This window comes from Oncorhynchus mykiss, chromosome 27, assembly GCF_057628025.1.
Source record: "Oncorhynchus mykiss isolate SJ-2025 chromosome 27, ASM5762802v1, whole genome shotgun sequence".
Taxonomy (NCBI): domain Eukaryota; kingdom Metazoa; phylum Chordata; class Actinopteri; order Salmoniformes; family Salmonidae; genus Oncorhynchus; species Oncorhynchus mykiss.
The window spans coordinates 5,545,730-5,563,495 of record NC_143048.1 but is presented as its reverse complement, the minus strand read 5'-3'; the positions used below and the strand labels follow the sequence as shown (position 1 = coordinate 5,563,495).

Below are 17,766 nucleotides of genomic sequence, written 5' to 3'. Positions count from 1 at the left end.
AACTTAATGATCTTCAGAGAGATGTGAGCTGATGACATTTTAAAAATTGTACGGATGCCCCATCACTCTACTACTACAATTAGTTTGTCTTGGCTGTTTAAGAAATCTGTGTCTCCTGGCTCATAGACTACTTTCAGGATAAGGAACCATCTAACATTCAGTTGTAAAATACTGAACTTGTCCTTTTTGATAAGCAAATAATGACATTCGGATGTAAAGATTTCTCTGTGAAACGTCCATACATTGTATCTCATTGTATCTCAAACCAAACTGCATACAGTATTTGATGTTGTTTGTGACATTGTAGGTTGGTTCCAGGACTTGGAGGGCCAAAGGGAGTGTAAGCCCTGTCCCCCTGGCTCTCACTGCCTGACCACCAACACAACTGGCAGCACCAGTGGCCCCATCACCCCTCTGCCCTGCCCAGCTGGCTATGTCTGCCCCAGAGAGAGCTCCTTCAGCCAACCCTACCCCTGCCCCAAAGGCACCTACAGCCCTACTCTGGGTCTCACATCCCTTGGTGAGAAATAATATACTATAGTTAGGGACAGGAGTTTTTCCAGACCAAACAAGGTAGATGGTTTATGTATGGCCAGGAGTTTTTCATCACAGCCAACAGCTGACCAGGAAAGACTCTTAGCCCTAGCTTTATCTCTAACAAGCGCCCAAAGGGCCCAGAGGTTTTCTTGGTCAGGTAATGCAGCAACAAGGACAAAACTCCTGGCCGCACATGTATTATCTACCTTATTTGAAATGGTAATCAGCAATAACCCTTTGTATTAATGGTGTTTTGAATTATAAAAACAAAAATTACAATAAAATTGCATTTTGTTGTGTCAGAGCTAATGCACACGTTTGTTCCACTGCGGTTACAGGGGAGTGCTTGGTTTGTCCGGCGGGCCAGTTCTGTGGATCAGAGGGTCTGGTTGAGCCCACTGGACCCTGTGCTCCTGGGTTCCTCTGTGTTACCAGGGCCACAGTGCCCAACCCCACCGACAACAGGACAGGGTCAACCTGCCCCCCCGGATCATACTGCCAACTAGGATTCAGAGCAGGTACAGTACAGAGGAATTGAGGGCCCATACTCAGACTTGAGGTAAGTAGACTTAACATGGACTTCAGTCAATAAAACATGGACTTACAGTAAGTCAACTAAAATTGGACCTAAGTCCATGGTAAAGTCAACTTATCTCAAGTCTGAGTAGAACCCATAGGGCATTTGTCTTAAGATGTTTGTTACCTGCTATGTGTACATATCTACCGTTCAAAAGTTTGGGGTCACATAGAAATGTACTTGTTTTTGAAAGAAAAGCATTTTTATGTCCATTAAAATAACATTAAATTGATCATAAATACAGTGTAGACATTGTTAATGTTGTAAATGACTATTGTAGCTGGAAACGGCAGATATTTTAATGGAATATCTACGTAGGCCTCAACTGGCATGTTCTTTAAATAGTACCCGCAAAACACCAGTCTTAACGTCAACAGTGAAGAGGCGACTCTGGGATGCTGGCCTTCTAGGCAGTTAAGATGGGCAAAAGAACACAGACACTGGACAGAGATATGGCTTTTTCTTTGCAACTTTGCCTAGAAGGCCAGCATCCCAGAGTCGCCTCTTCCCTGTTGACGTTGAGACTGGTGTTTTGCAGGTACTATTTAATGAAGCTGCCAGTTGAGGACTTGTGAGGCATCTGTTTCTCAAACTAGACACTCTAATGTACTTGTCCTCTTGCTCAGTTGTGCACCAGGGCCTCCCACTTCTCTTTCTATTCTGGTTAGAGCCAATTTGCGCTGTTCTGTGAAGGGAGTAGTACATAGCGTTGTACGATATCTTCAGTTTCTTGACATTTTTCGCATGGAATAGCCTTCATTTCTCAGAACAAGAATAGACTGACGAGTTTCAGAAGAAAGTACTTTGTTTCTGGCCATTTTGAGCCTGTAATCGAACCCACAAATGCTGATGCTCCAGATAGTCAACTAGTCTAAAGAAGGCCAGTTTTATTGCTTCTTTAATCAGGACAACAGTTTTCAGCTGTGCAAACATAATTGCAAAAGGGTTTTCTAAGAATCAATTAGCCTTTTATAAACTTGGATTAGCTAACACAACGTGCCATTGGAACACATGAGTGATGGTTGCTGATAATGGGCCTCTGTACGCCTATGTAGATATTCCATAAAACATCTGCCGTTTCCAGCAACAATAGTCATTTACAACGTTAACAATGTCTACACAGCCTCCTGGGTGGTGCAGTGGTTAAGGGCGCTGTACTGCAGCGCCAGCTGTTAGGGAGGGATATCCTTGTTTCATCGCGCACCAGCGACTCCTGTGGCGGGCCGGGTGCAGTGTGCGCTAACCAAGGTTGCCAGGTGCACGGTGTTTCCTCCGACACATTGGTGCAGCTGGCTTCCAGGTTGGATGCGTGCTGTGTTAAGAAGCAGTGCGGCTTGGTTGGGTTGTGTATCAGAGGACACATGACTTTCAACCTTCGTCTCTCCCGAGCCCGTACGGGAGTTGTAGCGATGAGACAAGATAGTAGCTATTAAAAACAATTGGATACCATGAAATTGGGGAGAAAAAGGGGTAAAAAAAATAATTAATAAAAAAAACAATGTCTACACTGTATTTCTGATCAATTTGATGTTATTTTAATGGACAAAAAATGTGACCCCAAACTTTTGAACGGTGTTAGTTGGCGAGCAGAGGTTCTAATTTTTCTACGATTTAAAATTAAGTCTGTTTGTTTGAATGAATACCAACGAATCAAACTAGTAACTCATAGGTTATCATTGCGCAATGATCAATTTACCAAATAAAAAATAAAAAACGAGTCTTGTCTGTATTGCTTAAACAATGTTCAACCTCGTGTTAATGGTGGGAAACCCTTGTAGGTGCTTGTGCCCCTGGGTTCTTCTGTGACTGGGGCTCCAGTAGTCCTGAGGAGGCCCTCTGTCCAGCAGGCTACTTCTGTCCAGGAGGAACTAGGACCCCCCTGGCCTGTCCTGCAGGGACACACAGCTCAGTGACAGGCAACAGCCACCAGAACAACTGTACAACATGTCCTGATGGCTACTACTGTCAGGGTGGGTGAGATGGTTGGGTTTCAACTTCAAACAGAATTATCAGTGTCATTTTAAAACCTTAAGATCAGTCATTAGTTTAACATTTAATTATATCTGATGATTTATTTCATGTCAGTGAAATTATTTTGACAATAAATATATTCCCTAATTCCTATCAATTGTGGTATTTCCACTAGGTTTGAGGTCATGTAATTCCAGTTGAATTCCTATATCTTGCGTTGGACATAGAATTTTGGTTCAAATTGACGCCAACTCTGTGGTAGAATTCACCAACCCTTCCACTTCATACATTAGCAGGATTCTGTGTAATGTTTCTCATGTCATGTGTGGAGCAGGAGAAGGGGTGGTCTATCCAGTGGTCTGTCCTCTTGGTCACTACTGCCCTCCTGGGTTGGCCGTGGGTGTGAAGTTCCCCTGTCCCCCTGGCACAGTGCAGAGCAAGCCTGGAGCCTCCAGCCTGGACCACTGTCTACCATGCCCTGCAGGTGAACCTTACACAGATCTATACATTACCACAGACTAGGGTTTCAACATTCCGGGTAAAACATATCTTTCACGTTTCAAATGACATCATCCTTTTCCCTATCCAGTGCACTCCTTTTTGACCAGAGCCAAAGTAGTGCGCTATATGGGGGAATAGGGTGTCATTTGAGACGTACTCTCGTATGTCCACAGGGATGTTCTGTGCCCTCCCTGGGCTCTCCCAGACAACGGGGCCTTGCCAGGCAGGATACCACTGTCCCCCAGGTGCCATCACACCCAATGCTACTAAATACGAGGTACCGTTGTAGTATTATTGAATGAGGAGGCACAAACAACAGTGGTCCCGTTTTGATATGTCTGTGCGTGCCATACCCAAGTACCCTACAAGGGACATTTTACCACACTGTGAAGGGGAGTTGATCAAAAATCAAACGGTATACAAGGAATTCATGTTTCTTCGTTGTGTTGTTTTCCAGCAGAATTCTACTAGTAATAATCTGTGCCCCCCTGGCCACTACTGTCCAGCTGGCACTGGCTACCCTCTTCCATGCCCACCGGGCTCTCTCTCCAGCTCCCTGGGACTGAGGGGCGTAGAGGAGTGCCAGCCTTGCCCCCCTGGGCACTTCTGTGACAGGCCTGCGCTGACCGCGGATGCCGCTCCGTGTAGCGCTGGGTAACAGAAAAACATGCTGCTCGTCTCCTAATGAGGAGCCCTCAGCTAATGCCTGAGCATAATGCAACTAAAATGAATACAATTTATGTAGTTAATCTGGCAGTTTATCTCTCTATCTCAACTGACCTGGAAACAGAGGAAAGGAAATGACTCAGAAAATGCAGTTGTTATGCTCACTGAATTTATGTTCCTCTTGTGCTCATTGCTGTTAGAGAAATGAATAAAACAGACTCAAATCAAGAGATACAGATTGAGATAAGCATTTCCTGGCCATCTATTCTATATATCTACACTACAGTTTGTGGTTGACTCTTTATCTCCTTATCTAGGTATGTGTGTCTAGGGGGTAGCTCCAGTGCCCATCCCTCGGATGGTCTCCATGGTTACCTGTGCCCCACAGGGCATCGCTGTCCTGTTGGCACAGCTTCAGCGGTACCCTGTGAGCCTGGCACCTACAGTCCTGCTCCTGGTGCCGCCCACTGCCTCACCTGCCCTAATGGCACCATGTGTCCCTACTCTGCCACCCAAGAGCCCTCTCTCTGCCCTGCTGGTGATTATAACAAATAAAATCATAATATTATAGAATGTAATATCACTATTACTTCTCAAATTAAATGTAGAAATTGCATCTTAATGTGAAGTAATGCATTTCAATACATTTGAATAGAATTCACATCATATACAACACGCTTCATTGCCAGTATGCTGTAAGTGAATGCACTTATTCACAGCAGCCGTTTTCCACTTCTCTCCTTTTCCCACCCAGGTCACTTCTGTCCTGCCCGGTGTGTGTTACCCCTGCCCTGTCCTGTTGGGACCCTCAGTGAACAGACAGGAGCCCCCTCGCCCTCTGCATGCAGGCCCTGCCCCTCTGGGCTCTACTGCAGCTTGCCCGGCTCCTCACTACCACAAGGTCTAGTCAGAGAATAGAAAAGCAAAGAATAGATCTGTAGTAACAGTACTATACTCTTAGAAAAAAAAGATGCTATCTAGAACCTAAAAGGGTTCTTCGGCTTTCTCCATAGGAGAACCCTTTGAATAACTATTTTTGGTTCCAGGTAGAACCCTTTCCACATAGTGTTCTACATGGAACCCAAAAGGGTTCTGGCTGTAACCAAAAAGGATTCTATCTGGAACCAAAAAGGGTTCTCTATGGGGACAGCTGAAGAACCGTTTTGGAACCCTTTTTTGTAAGCGTGTATATACTGCGCAGAGTTGGTGAACCTTTTGGCACTGTAATTCCATACAGATACAGTTGACAATTAATAATGTTGGTAATGTTTTTTTGTTGTTGAATAATTGGGGTCACTACATGACCAAAAGTATGTGGACACCTGCTCGTCGAACATCCATATTAAATATGAATTTCTTGCACTGATGACCATTGACTAGATGTTATGCAAGGAACCAAGCAGGAGAAGCAGATTGGATAGAGTATAGAAGCAAACAGGCTGGTGTGATTCTGTGTTTGGTTGTTGTTAACAGGCCAGTGCCAGCAGGGCTACTTCTGCCAGCGTGGAGCACATAGTCCAGCTCCCCAGAGCTCAGCCACCTTTCCCAGGAACGGGCCCTGTCCTGTGGGCCACTATTGCCTTTCTGGGACCCTCTCCCCACTGCCGTGTCCTGCAGGCAGCATCCGAAACCACACCGGTACTTAGATATACATCAGCGTGATAAGGATTCTTGCTGGGATTCAAGCCAACACAGATTAACGACCTGTCTACTGCGATGGACTTTTAAAGGTGATCTATGCTTGAGCTGACATCCACGGTGACCCAATCTCAGAGAACATCTGGGAATTGCCTTTAAAGGTCTATCACAGTGAGCAGGTTGTTCATTTGCGTTGATTTGAATCCTGGCCTTACTTAGTGCTGTTTTTTTGTTGTATTTTGTACAGTCGACTCCTGATAACTGCATATTGGTTCAGTGTAAACTACAAATTGCCCTTTAAAACCAGATACACCTTTTTTTGTTTTGCTGATATCGGCATGTTGCGCTTTACTGCTAAATGGCATGCATTTATCAGGAGTCAACAGTGATCTGAATACTTACTGGCTCATGGCGGCACATTGCCTTGATTCAAAGATGTGATCTGAATAATGCTAAACGAATGTAAGAGTCTGAATGTCCTTTGTTACTGTTATCCAACAGGTGGGTTATCCTTAGACAGCTGCTCCCCTTGTCCCCATGGACACTACTGTTCCATTGAGGGCCTGGCCTCCCCCAGTGGCCTGTGTGCTGCTGGCTTCTACTGCCCGTTTGACTTCTCCTCCACCACGCCCTATGCTTTCCTCTGCCCTAAGGTGAGCCTTGTCCTGCTTGCCTCACTCCTGTCCATCTGGACTACAGTAGAACCTCAAAGATTTGAACCTCACAATGTGCGGACTGACTGGTCAAAGGAATGGTCAATATCAAACCCGGGACATGTATTAAATATTTTCTATTGTGGTTTGATGTGATTTTTGACATTGCAGTGTTCTGAATGACCACCATTCCCGACGTGTTCGTATCTTTGAGGTCCTGTAGTAATGAATAATAATGGTAATTGAGTACTTATTTATTACTTTTCAAAGGGATCAAATCACTATTTGTATTATTATTATAATTTGTAACTTTTTTTGACAGTTCTAGAAACAGGGGTAGATAGATGAGGAGGAGACAGTAAGAGTGATGTACGCAGGGATCAAACCCCAGTCTCTGGGGTCGATTGTGTTGCCACTCAACCACATCCTCTGCACCAAATCACTTTGACAAACTCAGCTCATCCATGTACAACACCCAGCAGAGAGAGTCCCAAATGGCTCCCTAATTCTCCATTTGGCCTAACCGTTCAATGTTTATGAATCTGTAAGGAACAATATGATGATTCGCTGATTAAAACCCAATCAAAATAAACCGAGTGTGCAAAACATTGGGAACTTCCCCCTTTTGCGCTTAGAACAGCCTCAATTCGTCAGGGCATGGACTCTACAAGTTTTTCGAAAGCACTGCACAGGGATGCTGGCCAATGTTGACTCCAATGCTTCCCACAGTTGTGTCAAGTTGGCTGGATGTCATTTGGGTGGTGGACCATTCTTGACACACACAAGAAACCGATGAGCGCGGAAAAACCCAGCAGCATTGCCGTTCTTGACACACTCATACCGGTGTGCCTGGCACCTACTACCATACCCCATTCAAAGGAACTTAAGTCTTGTGTCTTGCCCATTCACCCTCTGAATGGCACACATCCACAATTAATGTCTCAATTATCACAAGGCTTAAAAATCCTTCTTTAACCTGTCTCCTCCCCTTCATCTACGCTAATTTCACTGGATTTAACAAGTGACATCAATAAGGAATCATAGCTTTCACCTGGATTCACCTGGTCAGTCTATGTCATGGAAAGAGCCAGTGTCCCTAATGTTTTATACACTCAGTATATGTTGACATATGCTGTTTTTTGTGGTGACTTTCAATTTCAATAATTTGCAAGAGGAGCAGCATGACAACAACATGATTTGAAGGTATGACTATGTGAGACTATACCTTTCCAGACACTTCAGATCTGCAAACACTAAAGGGTTAGGGCCAAGAGACTAGCTCTGAGACTACTGAAATGTCTCCCTACCCAGGGTCACTACTGTCCAGAGGGCTCTCCCCTGGCCCTGCCCTGTCCTACAGGAGAGTACCAGCCCAACCCAGGCTCTGACTCCTGTATCCCATGCCGCCCAGGCTTCTACTGTGAGGAGGCCATTGTTGGAGAGCCCTGGCCCTGCCCCCCTCACTCCTTCTGCCCTGCAGGTACACATACATTGGTTAAATGTTGGGCCAGGTGTTTTTCCTGACTATATGACCGTACCAGGAAACACTCTGGGACCTAGATATGAATCCAAGGACTCTTAATTGACTTTGTCAAGGGTTCATTATTACAATGGTTCAGTTTTTCCTGGTCAGGTCACAGGATCAGGAGAGACTCGAAGCATTAGTTATACACACCAATATTAAGTTAATATAGACTCACCTGGCCCATATCTACGAGAATCCAAATACGAAACGTGATTACCATGCAATAAGCATTACTAGGAATTGATCTAGGTGTGTAGGCCTACACAGAACCTCAACATCAACTGCAAAAAATGCAACCTTATCATACTGTTTTTACCTTTGTCTTTACCAGCCACCATGGTTCCCCAGCCGTGCCCCAACGGTACGTTCACCCCTTCTGACCAGGGGGGGTTACAGGAAGAGCGGGAGTGTCTGCCCTGCCTCCCAGGGAGGTTCTGCAGGTATGATAACAGAACACTTTCTTCTCATTAACACTCTACAGTTACTCACTAAACTCTCAGCTACGTACCAAATAAGAAAGGACCTCAAGCATGTGCAGTTCGGTGATTATGGTTCAAGAGAGGGTGTTACTGTAATTTAATTATGCCAATGTGTTTTCATTAATTGAAAACCCTTAATCTATTTTATGAGAATTTGTAAGATTCTTGTTTGCAAGATAGACGGAGACCAGTCTTTTCAATAATAGGTAACAGAATTTATTCTCGGAGCGCGCTGCCACTTCACCACGAGCAACAGTTGATATACAAAACATCACGTAATTTCATTGCTTAACAGAAACCCCTCCTCTCGACAGGGACAAAGTGAGGTGAAAAGTTCATTCTAACTTACTAACACACTCCTAGGTAACTTTTGACCCCTCAACATTATCGATCACCACTTAGCTGACAGTTCTAATTGACAGAAAACCTAGGAATGCACTCACTGTTTTATCTAAAAAACCCAGAGCTCAGTTTCGTTGGTTCAACCCAGTCCACTTCTTTTTTCCTAGTTGGAATGGTGTTCATTAACTTTAATTACCTCTTGTCTGTGTCACACAATCCCATTTTATGAACTCATATTGTTAATCAGATATGATAAAACAGAGTATAAGTTTACTTAGTTACAGTTCTATTTGAAATGGGGATATTGTTTATTCATTTATTCATAATAATTCTAACAGAGGGCCAATTATTAACATCTTTGAAATTGCTTATTTTGTGTACTGTGTGAATGTGGCCATTGCAATGCCGTTATATTGTACTTCTGCCCCACTGGCTATCAGCAGAATACTCATTTTGTGGTGTTTATAAAGGTCTTTTACTATTATAAAAAAAAACAGAGCATTTTCACTAGGTTATGTAGGCTATATGTAAAAAAACATAGCATTTTCACTAGGTTATGTAGGCTATATGTAAAACAACAGAGCATTTTCACTAGGTTATGTAGGCTATATGTAAAAAAACAGAGCATTTTCACTAGGTTATGTAGGCTATATGTAAAAAAACAGAGCATTTTCACTAGGTTATGTAGGCTATATGTAAAAAAACAGAGCATTTTCACTAGGTTATGTAGGCTATATGTAAAAAAACATAGCATTTTCACTAGGTTATGTAGGCTATATGTAAAAAAACATAGCATTTTCACTAGGTTATGTAGGCTATATGTAAAAAAACAGCATTTTCACTAGGTTATGTAGGCTATATGTAAAAAAACATAGCATTTTCACTAGGTTATGTAGGCTATATGTAAAAAAACATAGCATTTTCACTAGGTTATGTAGGCTATATGTAAAAAAACATAGCATTTTCACTAGGTTATGTAGGCTATATGTAAAAAAAACAAAACACCACAGTTCAAGAGTTAAATCAATCACAAAGAAATCCATTATCATTTTGTTTTGGAAGGTCTCAAGAAACATTATGGAAATAAGAAAATGTATTTAAAAATAACTAAATAGCATATTTTAAGTTGTATTATGTTACTAGTCTTTGCTTAGTAGCCTGAGCAATGTTGCCACGAATGCTTACGTGCTGAACGCATGGACAGCGCGGTTGCTCTTGGAAATATGTCTATTTTCACATAGAGCTGAATTTTAAGTTATTTGACTGTGTCTGGGAAAGGGGACCTTCATGTACAAGTAATGAACTTCATGTTTGACGGCAGACGCGAAGCAAATTTTCCCCGGAGGGATGCATTTGGGCTCCCGAGTGGCGCAGCGGTATAAGGCACTGTGTCTCAGTGCTAGAGGTGTTACTACAGACACCCTGGTTCAAATCCAGGCTGTATCACAACCGGCTCTGATTGGGAGTCCCATAGGGCGGCGCACAATTGGCCCAGCGTCATCTGGGTTTGGCTGGTGTAGGCCGTCATTGTAAATAAGAATTGATTCTTCACTGACTGCCTAGTTAAATCTTTTTTTTTTAAATGCACTTGTTTCAAAGTCATAGGTAAGGTTGTGGTAAGATCCTCTGTGCCTGTATACACAAAGCGTAGGAGTGCTGATCTAGGATCAGTTTAGCTTTTTAGATCAAAATGAATATGATTATATGGACAGATCCTAGATCAGAATTGCTACTCTGAGATGTTTTGTGGATACGGGCCCTGGTCATTAATAATGTACTGTAACTATTCTAACTGTAGGGCTGGTAAGATCAAGGGCCATTGTGCAGCAGGGTATCTGTGTATGTCTGGCAGCTCTGAGTTCACGCCACAGGGGCCTCACTCCAACTGGAGCCAGTGTGAATGGGGGATGCAGTGTGCCGGCCCCTGTCCAGCAGGTGGGTCACTTATGAGTTGTTCAAAAACAGGACAACATACAATGATTTATTTCAAAGTCCAAGATTACAAGGGGGTCATTTATTGGCCATCTATTGGATATGAGAGATTTTGGCTTACGATTTTGGAGTTCCTGTGTTTGATGTTTTGTTGTTACAGTACTTGGTCATACAGGTCTGAGTATCGATTTTCATGTGTAATGATCGGGAGTCTTTGTTGTCTCAGGATTCTACTGCCCAGAAGGTTCAGAGAAGCCTGAAGTCTGCCCTGATAACACTATCAGAGTTTTACCTGGAGCAGCCAATATCCATGATTGTCTGTCTTGTCCACCACAGCACTGGTGCAAAAAAGGTAATTATAACACCTAATAATAATGATGCCTTATGATGCTTACTCTTTCTTCCCATTTTAATTAAAACATTGGAGTTCAAAGACATGTTGTACTATGAGACACCAGACCTAGGTTAAAATAATATTTGAGATCTTTCAACTACTTTTGGGACATTTATATTGGTTCCATTGCAACAGACAGCTCAATCTAGCACAGTTAAATCATTTTAAATGACTTCAAATAGCATTTGAAGCCACGTCTGCGAGGCACCCTTAGTGTTTTATCCACGAACCAGACATTTTTAGAATTCCATTGAACTCTTCTACAGGTGACCCTGTCCTGCACCTGTGTCCTGCTGGTCACTACTGTGATGGGGTGGTTGGTAGTCACTACGAGGGAGGGACTGAACCCAGGGAATGTCCGTTATTTACCTACAGATCCGCCCCCGGGGCAGCCAGCAAGGGGGACTGCCACCCCTGTCCTCCTGGATTCTACTGTAACTCTACAGGTCAGACTGAAACACCTTAGACTGCAATATCTTACAATACCATTACTGTAGCATTGGGGCGACAGGAAGCCTAGAGGTTAGAAAAGCGGGCTAGCAACCGAGGGTTGCCGGTTGGACAGGGAAACAATGTCTGACAAGGAAAACATTTCTGTCAGGGGAAAAAATGTGTCAGGGAAAATGTCTGACAGATGATAACATCTGGTCCTACATGCCATCTCCTACCGTTTTGCCCTTGAGCAAGCCACTGAAACCCTAAGCTGCTCAACGGGGCTCCATAGCGTGTCTGCCCTGCTCCAACCTCTCCGACTTCTGCATGTGTCTTTTTGGAGGGGTTGGAGTAAAGTAGACGGCAAGTTTCTGTTAGACACAATAATACACTCTTTTTTTCATTGATTCTAAAGTCCCCCCCCCCCCCCCCCCCCCCGGGAAAGACAACATTCCTTTAAGTCTTGAAATAGGAGAGCAGTGGTGGGTAATGAGCCATAATAAGGGGAATTTAAAACACATTTTCCTGGGGCGACACAAATGAGTACCCTGTGGATTTACACATAACTAAAGTTCATTTACTTTCCTTGACAAACCGCACACCATTAGAACTACAATTATCTTCCAACCCCATTGATTTACATTTGAATAAAGCTGTAGTGTAATCATTAGGCTCAAATCACCAGCGGACTTTTACAGTGTTTGCTCTCCCTGGGTCATTTTTTTCAGGTTTTACAGATTACTCTGGCTACCCCTGTCCCCCGGGCTACTGGTGCAGTGGCACTGGTCTACCTATACTCTGCCCTGCGGGTACCATGAGGCCCCTTCCAGGGGCGGCAGCTGCCAGTCAGTGTGAGCCGTGTGCGGGGGGCACCTACTGCCCAGACCCCATGTCCACAGGGCAGCCCAACATTGCTGGAATCTCCTGTAGAGCCTCGTTCCAGTGTCCCCCTGGTAGGTGATGATTTATGTCTTAGGGCCAGGAGTTTTTCCTGACCATGTGCGACTTGACTTGGGAAAACTCCAGGCCCTAGTTAAGTATTTTTTTTTGCTGACCAACGCCAGGCCCTAGTAAGTATGAGGGCTCAGAGTTTTTCCTGATCTAGTAGTTGTGTGTGTGTGTGCGGGTGTGTGTGCATGCATGTGTGTTGGTTAGGTGCGGTCTCAGAGAGGCTGTGCAAGGCTGGCTCTTACTGTGGGCCCCAGACTGCAGAGCCTGAAATCTGTCCTGAAGGCTACCTCTGTCCAGAGGGATCTCACACCTACAACACACCGAACCAAGTGTGAGTAGGCCGCACTCAAAACCTGATGTAATGCTTACTCCAGTTCCTAGGCACATTCATTATGGTCCTTAACATTTATGCCATGATTTACTTTGAAGATAACATTGAACATCTGATCATTGGTTGTTCTTCCACAGTTGCGCGTTTCCCTACTATTGTCCTGCCAACAGCTCTGCCATGCTGTCCTGTGAGGGGGGCTCCGTGCCCCTCAACACCAGTGGCCCCAGAGCCTCCCAGGACAGCAGCTGTGGGCTGTGTGAGGCAGGGACCTACCGACCTCGGCTGTCCCCCCAGCCTCAGTGCCTCACCTGCCCACCAGGGTACCACTGCCCTCCAGGTGACCTGTTTGTGCTACTTTTCGTTTGGTGTGATTGCTTCAGCAAGATTTAGCTATCCTTTCCACAATCTATCCGTCTTTCCAACCGTCTGTTATCCATTTGTTCATTCTTCCAACCTTCATTCGTTCATCCTTCCAGTTTCCACTGATCCACCCATCTTTCAAAGTTTTATCTATCTACCTATACCTTCTTAGCCTCGTACGAACCATCCCCAGCTACCATGTAGGGAAACAGAATGTAAGCTTGCTTTGTGAGACGAGGGTGGTTCGTACGAGACTAATACCTTCTTGCCTACTTAAATTAATCCAACGAACCATCCTCCATCCATCATACCGTCGTCGTCTTCCTTCCATCCACACACCTATCCATTCTTCAAGCCTTCCTTTTTCCAACATTTAGTCATCTATCTATTCTTCTTTCTTCATCCATTTATCCATCATTCCACCCAACACACTTTTCATCTTTCTTGATTTCAAATGTTTCCTTAAGCGTAAAGCTGTCTTGATTTTTTTTCTGTCCATCAGGGACAGAGCACTACCACAGCAACCCCTGTCCCCTGGGCTATGTGTGTCCGCTGGGCTCATCCAGTCCTGTCCCTTGTCCCCCTGGTTCTTTTGGTAATCTCTCCAACGCTGAACATGTGGAGGACTGCTACCCATGTCCAACTGATACCTTCAACCATCTGGCTGCCCAGAGAGCCTGTTTCCCCTGCGGAAGTTCCTCTACTGCACCCCAAGGTCCGATCAAACAGGTGTACTACACCATAAGGCCCGGGTGTTTTTCCTGATCACATGACCCGACCAGGGACAACTCCTGACCCTTTGTGTGTTTGTGTTTGTGTGTACGTGCGCATTTTCAGGTAACATAATGAGGGCCATGTGTTTTGGACTATCGTGTCACATTACCTTGATGTTTTATAATAATATTTTTTTTGTTTAACCTTTATTATTTAACCAGGTAAGCTAGTTGAGAACAGGTTCTCATTATAATAATAATAATAATAATAATGGTACCACTTTATTTTAAGGTACGCATGTGAACCACTAATTTGTAGTTTATAGGTACAGTGGGGCAAAAAAGTATTTAGTGAGCCACCAATTGTGCCAGTTCTACCACTTAAAAAGATGAGAGAGGCCTGTAATTTTCATCATAGGTACAAACAAAATGAGAAAAAAATATCCAGAAAATCACATTGTAGGATTTTTAATGAATTTATTTGCAAATTATGGTGGAAAATAAGTATTTGGACACCAGAAACAACAGGACACCAGAAACAAAATTGTAGACCTGCACCAGGCTGGGAAGACTGAATCTGCAATAGGTAAGCAGCTTGGTTTGAAGAAACTGTGGGAGCAATTATTAGGAAATGGAAGACATACAAGACCACTGATAATCTCCCTCGATCTAGGGCTCCACGCAAGATCTCACCCCGTGGGATCAAAATGATCACAAGAACGGTGAGCAAAAATCCCAGAACCACACGGGGGGACCTAGTGAATGACCTGCAGAGAGCTGGGACCAAAGTAACAAAGCCTACCATCAGTAACACACTACGCCGCCAGGGACTCAAATCCTGCAGTGCCAGGCGTGTCCCCCTGCTTAAGCCAGTACATGTCCAGGCCCGTCTGAAGTTTGCTAGAGAGCATTTGGATGATCCAGAAGAATATTGGGAGAATGTCATATGGTCAGATGAAACCAAAATATAACTTTTTGGTAAAAACTCAACTCGTCGTGTTTGGAGGACAAAGAATGCTGAGTTGCATCCAAAGAACACCATACCTACTGTGAAGCATGGGGGTGGAAACATCATGCTTTGGGGCTGTTTTTCTGCAAAGGGACCAGGACGACTGATCCGTGTAAAGGAAACAATGAATGGGGCCATGTATCGTGAGATTTTGAGTGAAAACCTCCTTCCATCAGCAAGGGCATTGAAGACGAAACGTGGCTGGGTCTTTCAGCATGACAATGATCCCAAACACATCGCCCGGGCAACAAAGGAGTGGCTTCGTATGAAACATTTCAAGGTCCTGGAGTGGCCTAGCCAGTCTCCAGATCTCAACCCCACAGAAAATCTTTGGAGGGAGTTGAAAGTCCGTGTTGCCCAGCAACAGCCCCAAAACATCACTGCTCTAGAGGAGATCTGCATGTAGGAATGGGCCAAAATACCAGCAACAGTGTGTGAAAACCTTGTGAAGACTTACAGAAAACGTTTGACCTCTGTCATTACCAATGAAGGGCATATAACAAAAGTATTGAGATAAACTTTTGTTATTGACCAAATACTTATTTTCCACCATAATTTGCAAATAAATCCATTAAAAATCCTACAATGTGATTTTCTGGATTTTTTTTCTCATTTTGTCTGTCATAGTTGAAGTGTACCTATGATGAAAATTATAGGCCTCTCTCATCTTTTTAAGTAGGAGAACTTGCACAATTGGTGGCTGACTAAATACTTTTTTGCCCCACTGTATGTATAGCTTATAAGGCCTTATTAGGTCTTATTAGCAATACATTATGCCTTAATTAAGTGATTTGTTACTCAAACATTATAAGTCATGTAATACTTGCCAATCCGTAATACCCACATTTTTAGCTGTAATAAAGGTATATTTATACTTAATAAAGAGTGAGTTAAACAGGAAACTGATTCTTAGTAAGCTGTCTCAATGTGGGACGAACAAGGGTAAAGTACCTCAAAATGTTTTCCCTATTCTGAAGTGTGAGCATATTTTTACATACAGAATGATGTAAACAGCTGAAGTTCCATATATACATATGTAATTCCATATATATTAATGTGGGCTGTAAAATATAATATTGTGAATCACAAAGGGACACACCTCCCCATACCCTTGGGCAAAAGCATATAACGTTTGCCTGAAACTGAGGATTTGTGTAGTTTGATGACATAATAAATGGTTTCTTACTGTATATACAGTGCCAGTCAAAAGTTTGGACACACCTACTCATTCAAGGTTTATTTTTTTTGTTGTACTATTTTCTACAATGTAGAATAATATGAAATAACACATATTGAATCATGTAGTAACCAAAAAAATGTTTTTCAAATTTATATAAAAAAAAAGGAAATTGGAAATATCACATTTACATAAGTATTCAGGCCCTTTACTCAGTACTTTGGTGAAGCACCTTTGGCAGCCATTACAGCATTACATCTTCTTGGGTATGACACTACAAGCTTGGCCCACCTGTATTTAGGGACTTCCTCCCATTCTTCTCTACAGATCCTCTCAAGCTCTGTCAGGTTGGATGGGGAATGTCGCCGCACAGCTATTTTCAGGTTCTCTCCAGAGATGTTTGATTGGGTTCTAGTCCGGGTTCTAGCTGGGCCACTCAAGGACATTCAGAGACTTGTCCCGAAGCCACTCCTGCATTGGCTTGGACGTTTGCTTAGGGTTGTTGTCCTGTTGGAAGGTGAACCTTCGCCCCAGTCTGAGGATCTGAGCGCTCTGGAGCAGGTTTTCATTAATGATCTTTCCCTCGGTCCTGACTAGTCTCTCAGTCCCTTCCGCTGAAAAACATCCCCACAACATGATGCTGCCACCACCATACTTCACCGTAGAGATGATGCCAGGTTTCCTCCAGACTTGGCGCTTGGCATTCAGGCCAAAGAGTTCAATCTCAGTATCATCAGATCAGAGAATCTTGTTTCTCATGGTCTGAGAGTCCTTTAGGTGCCTTTTGGCAAACTCCAAGTGGGCTGTCATGTGTCCTTTACTGAGGAGTAGCTTCCGTCTCACCACTCTATCACAAAGGCCTGATTGGTGGAGTGCTGCATAGATGGTTGACCTTTTGGATGGTTCTCTCATCTCCACAGAGGAACTCTGGAGCTCTGTCAGTGACCATCGGGTTCTTGGTCACCTCCCCTGACTCAGGCCCTTCTACCCCAATTGCTCAGTTTGACCAGGTAGCCAGCTCTAAGAAGAGTCTTGGTGGTTCCAAACTCCTTCCATTTACACACCAAGACAGTCGTGAAGAGGGCACGACAAAGCCTATTCCCCCTCAGGAAACTAAAAAGATTTGGCATGGGTCCTGAGATCCTCAAAAGGTTCTACAGGTGCAACATCGAGAGCATGACTGGTTGCATCACTGCCTGGTATGGCAATTGCTCAGTCTCTGACCGCAAGGCACTACAGAGGGTAGTGCGTACGGCCCAGTACATCACTGGGGCTAAGCTGCCTGCCATCCAGGACCTCTACACCAGGCGGTGTCAGAGGAAGGCCCTAAAAATTGTCAAAGACCCCAGCCACCCCAGTCATAGACTGTTCTCTCTACTGCCGCATGGCAAGCGGTACAGGAGTGCCAAGTCTAGGACAAAAAGGCTTCTCAACAGTTTTTACCCCCAAGCCATAAGACTCCTGAACAGGTAGTCAAATGGCTACCCGGACTATTTGCATTGTGTGCCCCTCCCAACCCTCCTCCCCAACCCCTCTTTTTACGTTGCTACTGCTCTCTGTTTATCATATATGCATAGT

General features: G+C 44.0%; 1 protein-coding gene across 1 annotated transcript in view; it reads left to right on the top strand.

Annotated features, from left to right (window-relative positions):
- LOC110507371 (uncharacterized) overlaps positions 1-17,766 on the top strand; it is a 90,375-nt gene that overhangs the window by 54,425 nt on the left and 18,184 nt on the right. The window contains exons 61-79 of the mRNA XM_090223446.1: positions 308-520; positions 876-1,055; positions 2,893-3,084; positions 3,420-3,569; positions 3,760-3,863; positions 4,044-4,240; positions 4,570-4,790; positions 5,007-5,153; positions 5,726-5,890; positions 6,392-6,543; positions 7,855-8,023; positions 8,400-8,508; positions 10,688-10,824; positions 11,048-11,173; positions 11,482-11,661; positions 12,376-12,600; positions 12,803-12,929; positions 13,067-13,266; positions 13,792-14,004. Coding sequence (XP_090079572.1) covers positions 308-520; positions 876-1,055; positions 2,893-3,084; positions 3,420-3,569; positions 3,760-3,863; positions 4,044-4,240; positions 4,570-4,790; positions 5,007-5,153; positions 5,726-5,890; positions 6,392-6,543; positions 7,855-8,023; positions 8,400-8,508; positions 10,688-10,824; positions 11,048-11,173; positions 11,482-11,661; positions 12,376-12,600; positions 12,803-12,929; positions 13,067-13,266; positions 13,792-14,004 — 3,207 coding nt within the window. The remainder of the gene's footprint in view (positions 1-307; positions 521-875; positions 1,056-2,892; positions 3,085-3,419; positions 3,570-3,759; positions 3,864-4,043; positions 4,241-4,569; positions 4,791-5,006; positions 5,154-5,725; positions 5,891-6,391; positions 6,544-7,854; positions 8,024-8,399; positions 8,509-10,687; positions 10,825-11,047; positions 11,174-11,481; positions 11,662-12,375; positions 12,601-12,802; positions 12,930-13,066; positions 13,267-13,791; positions 14,005-17,766) is intronic.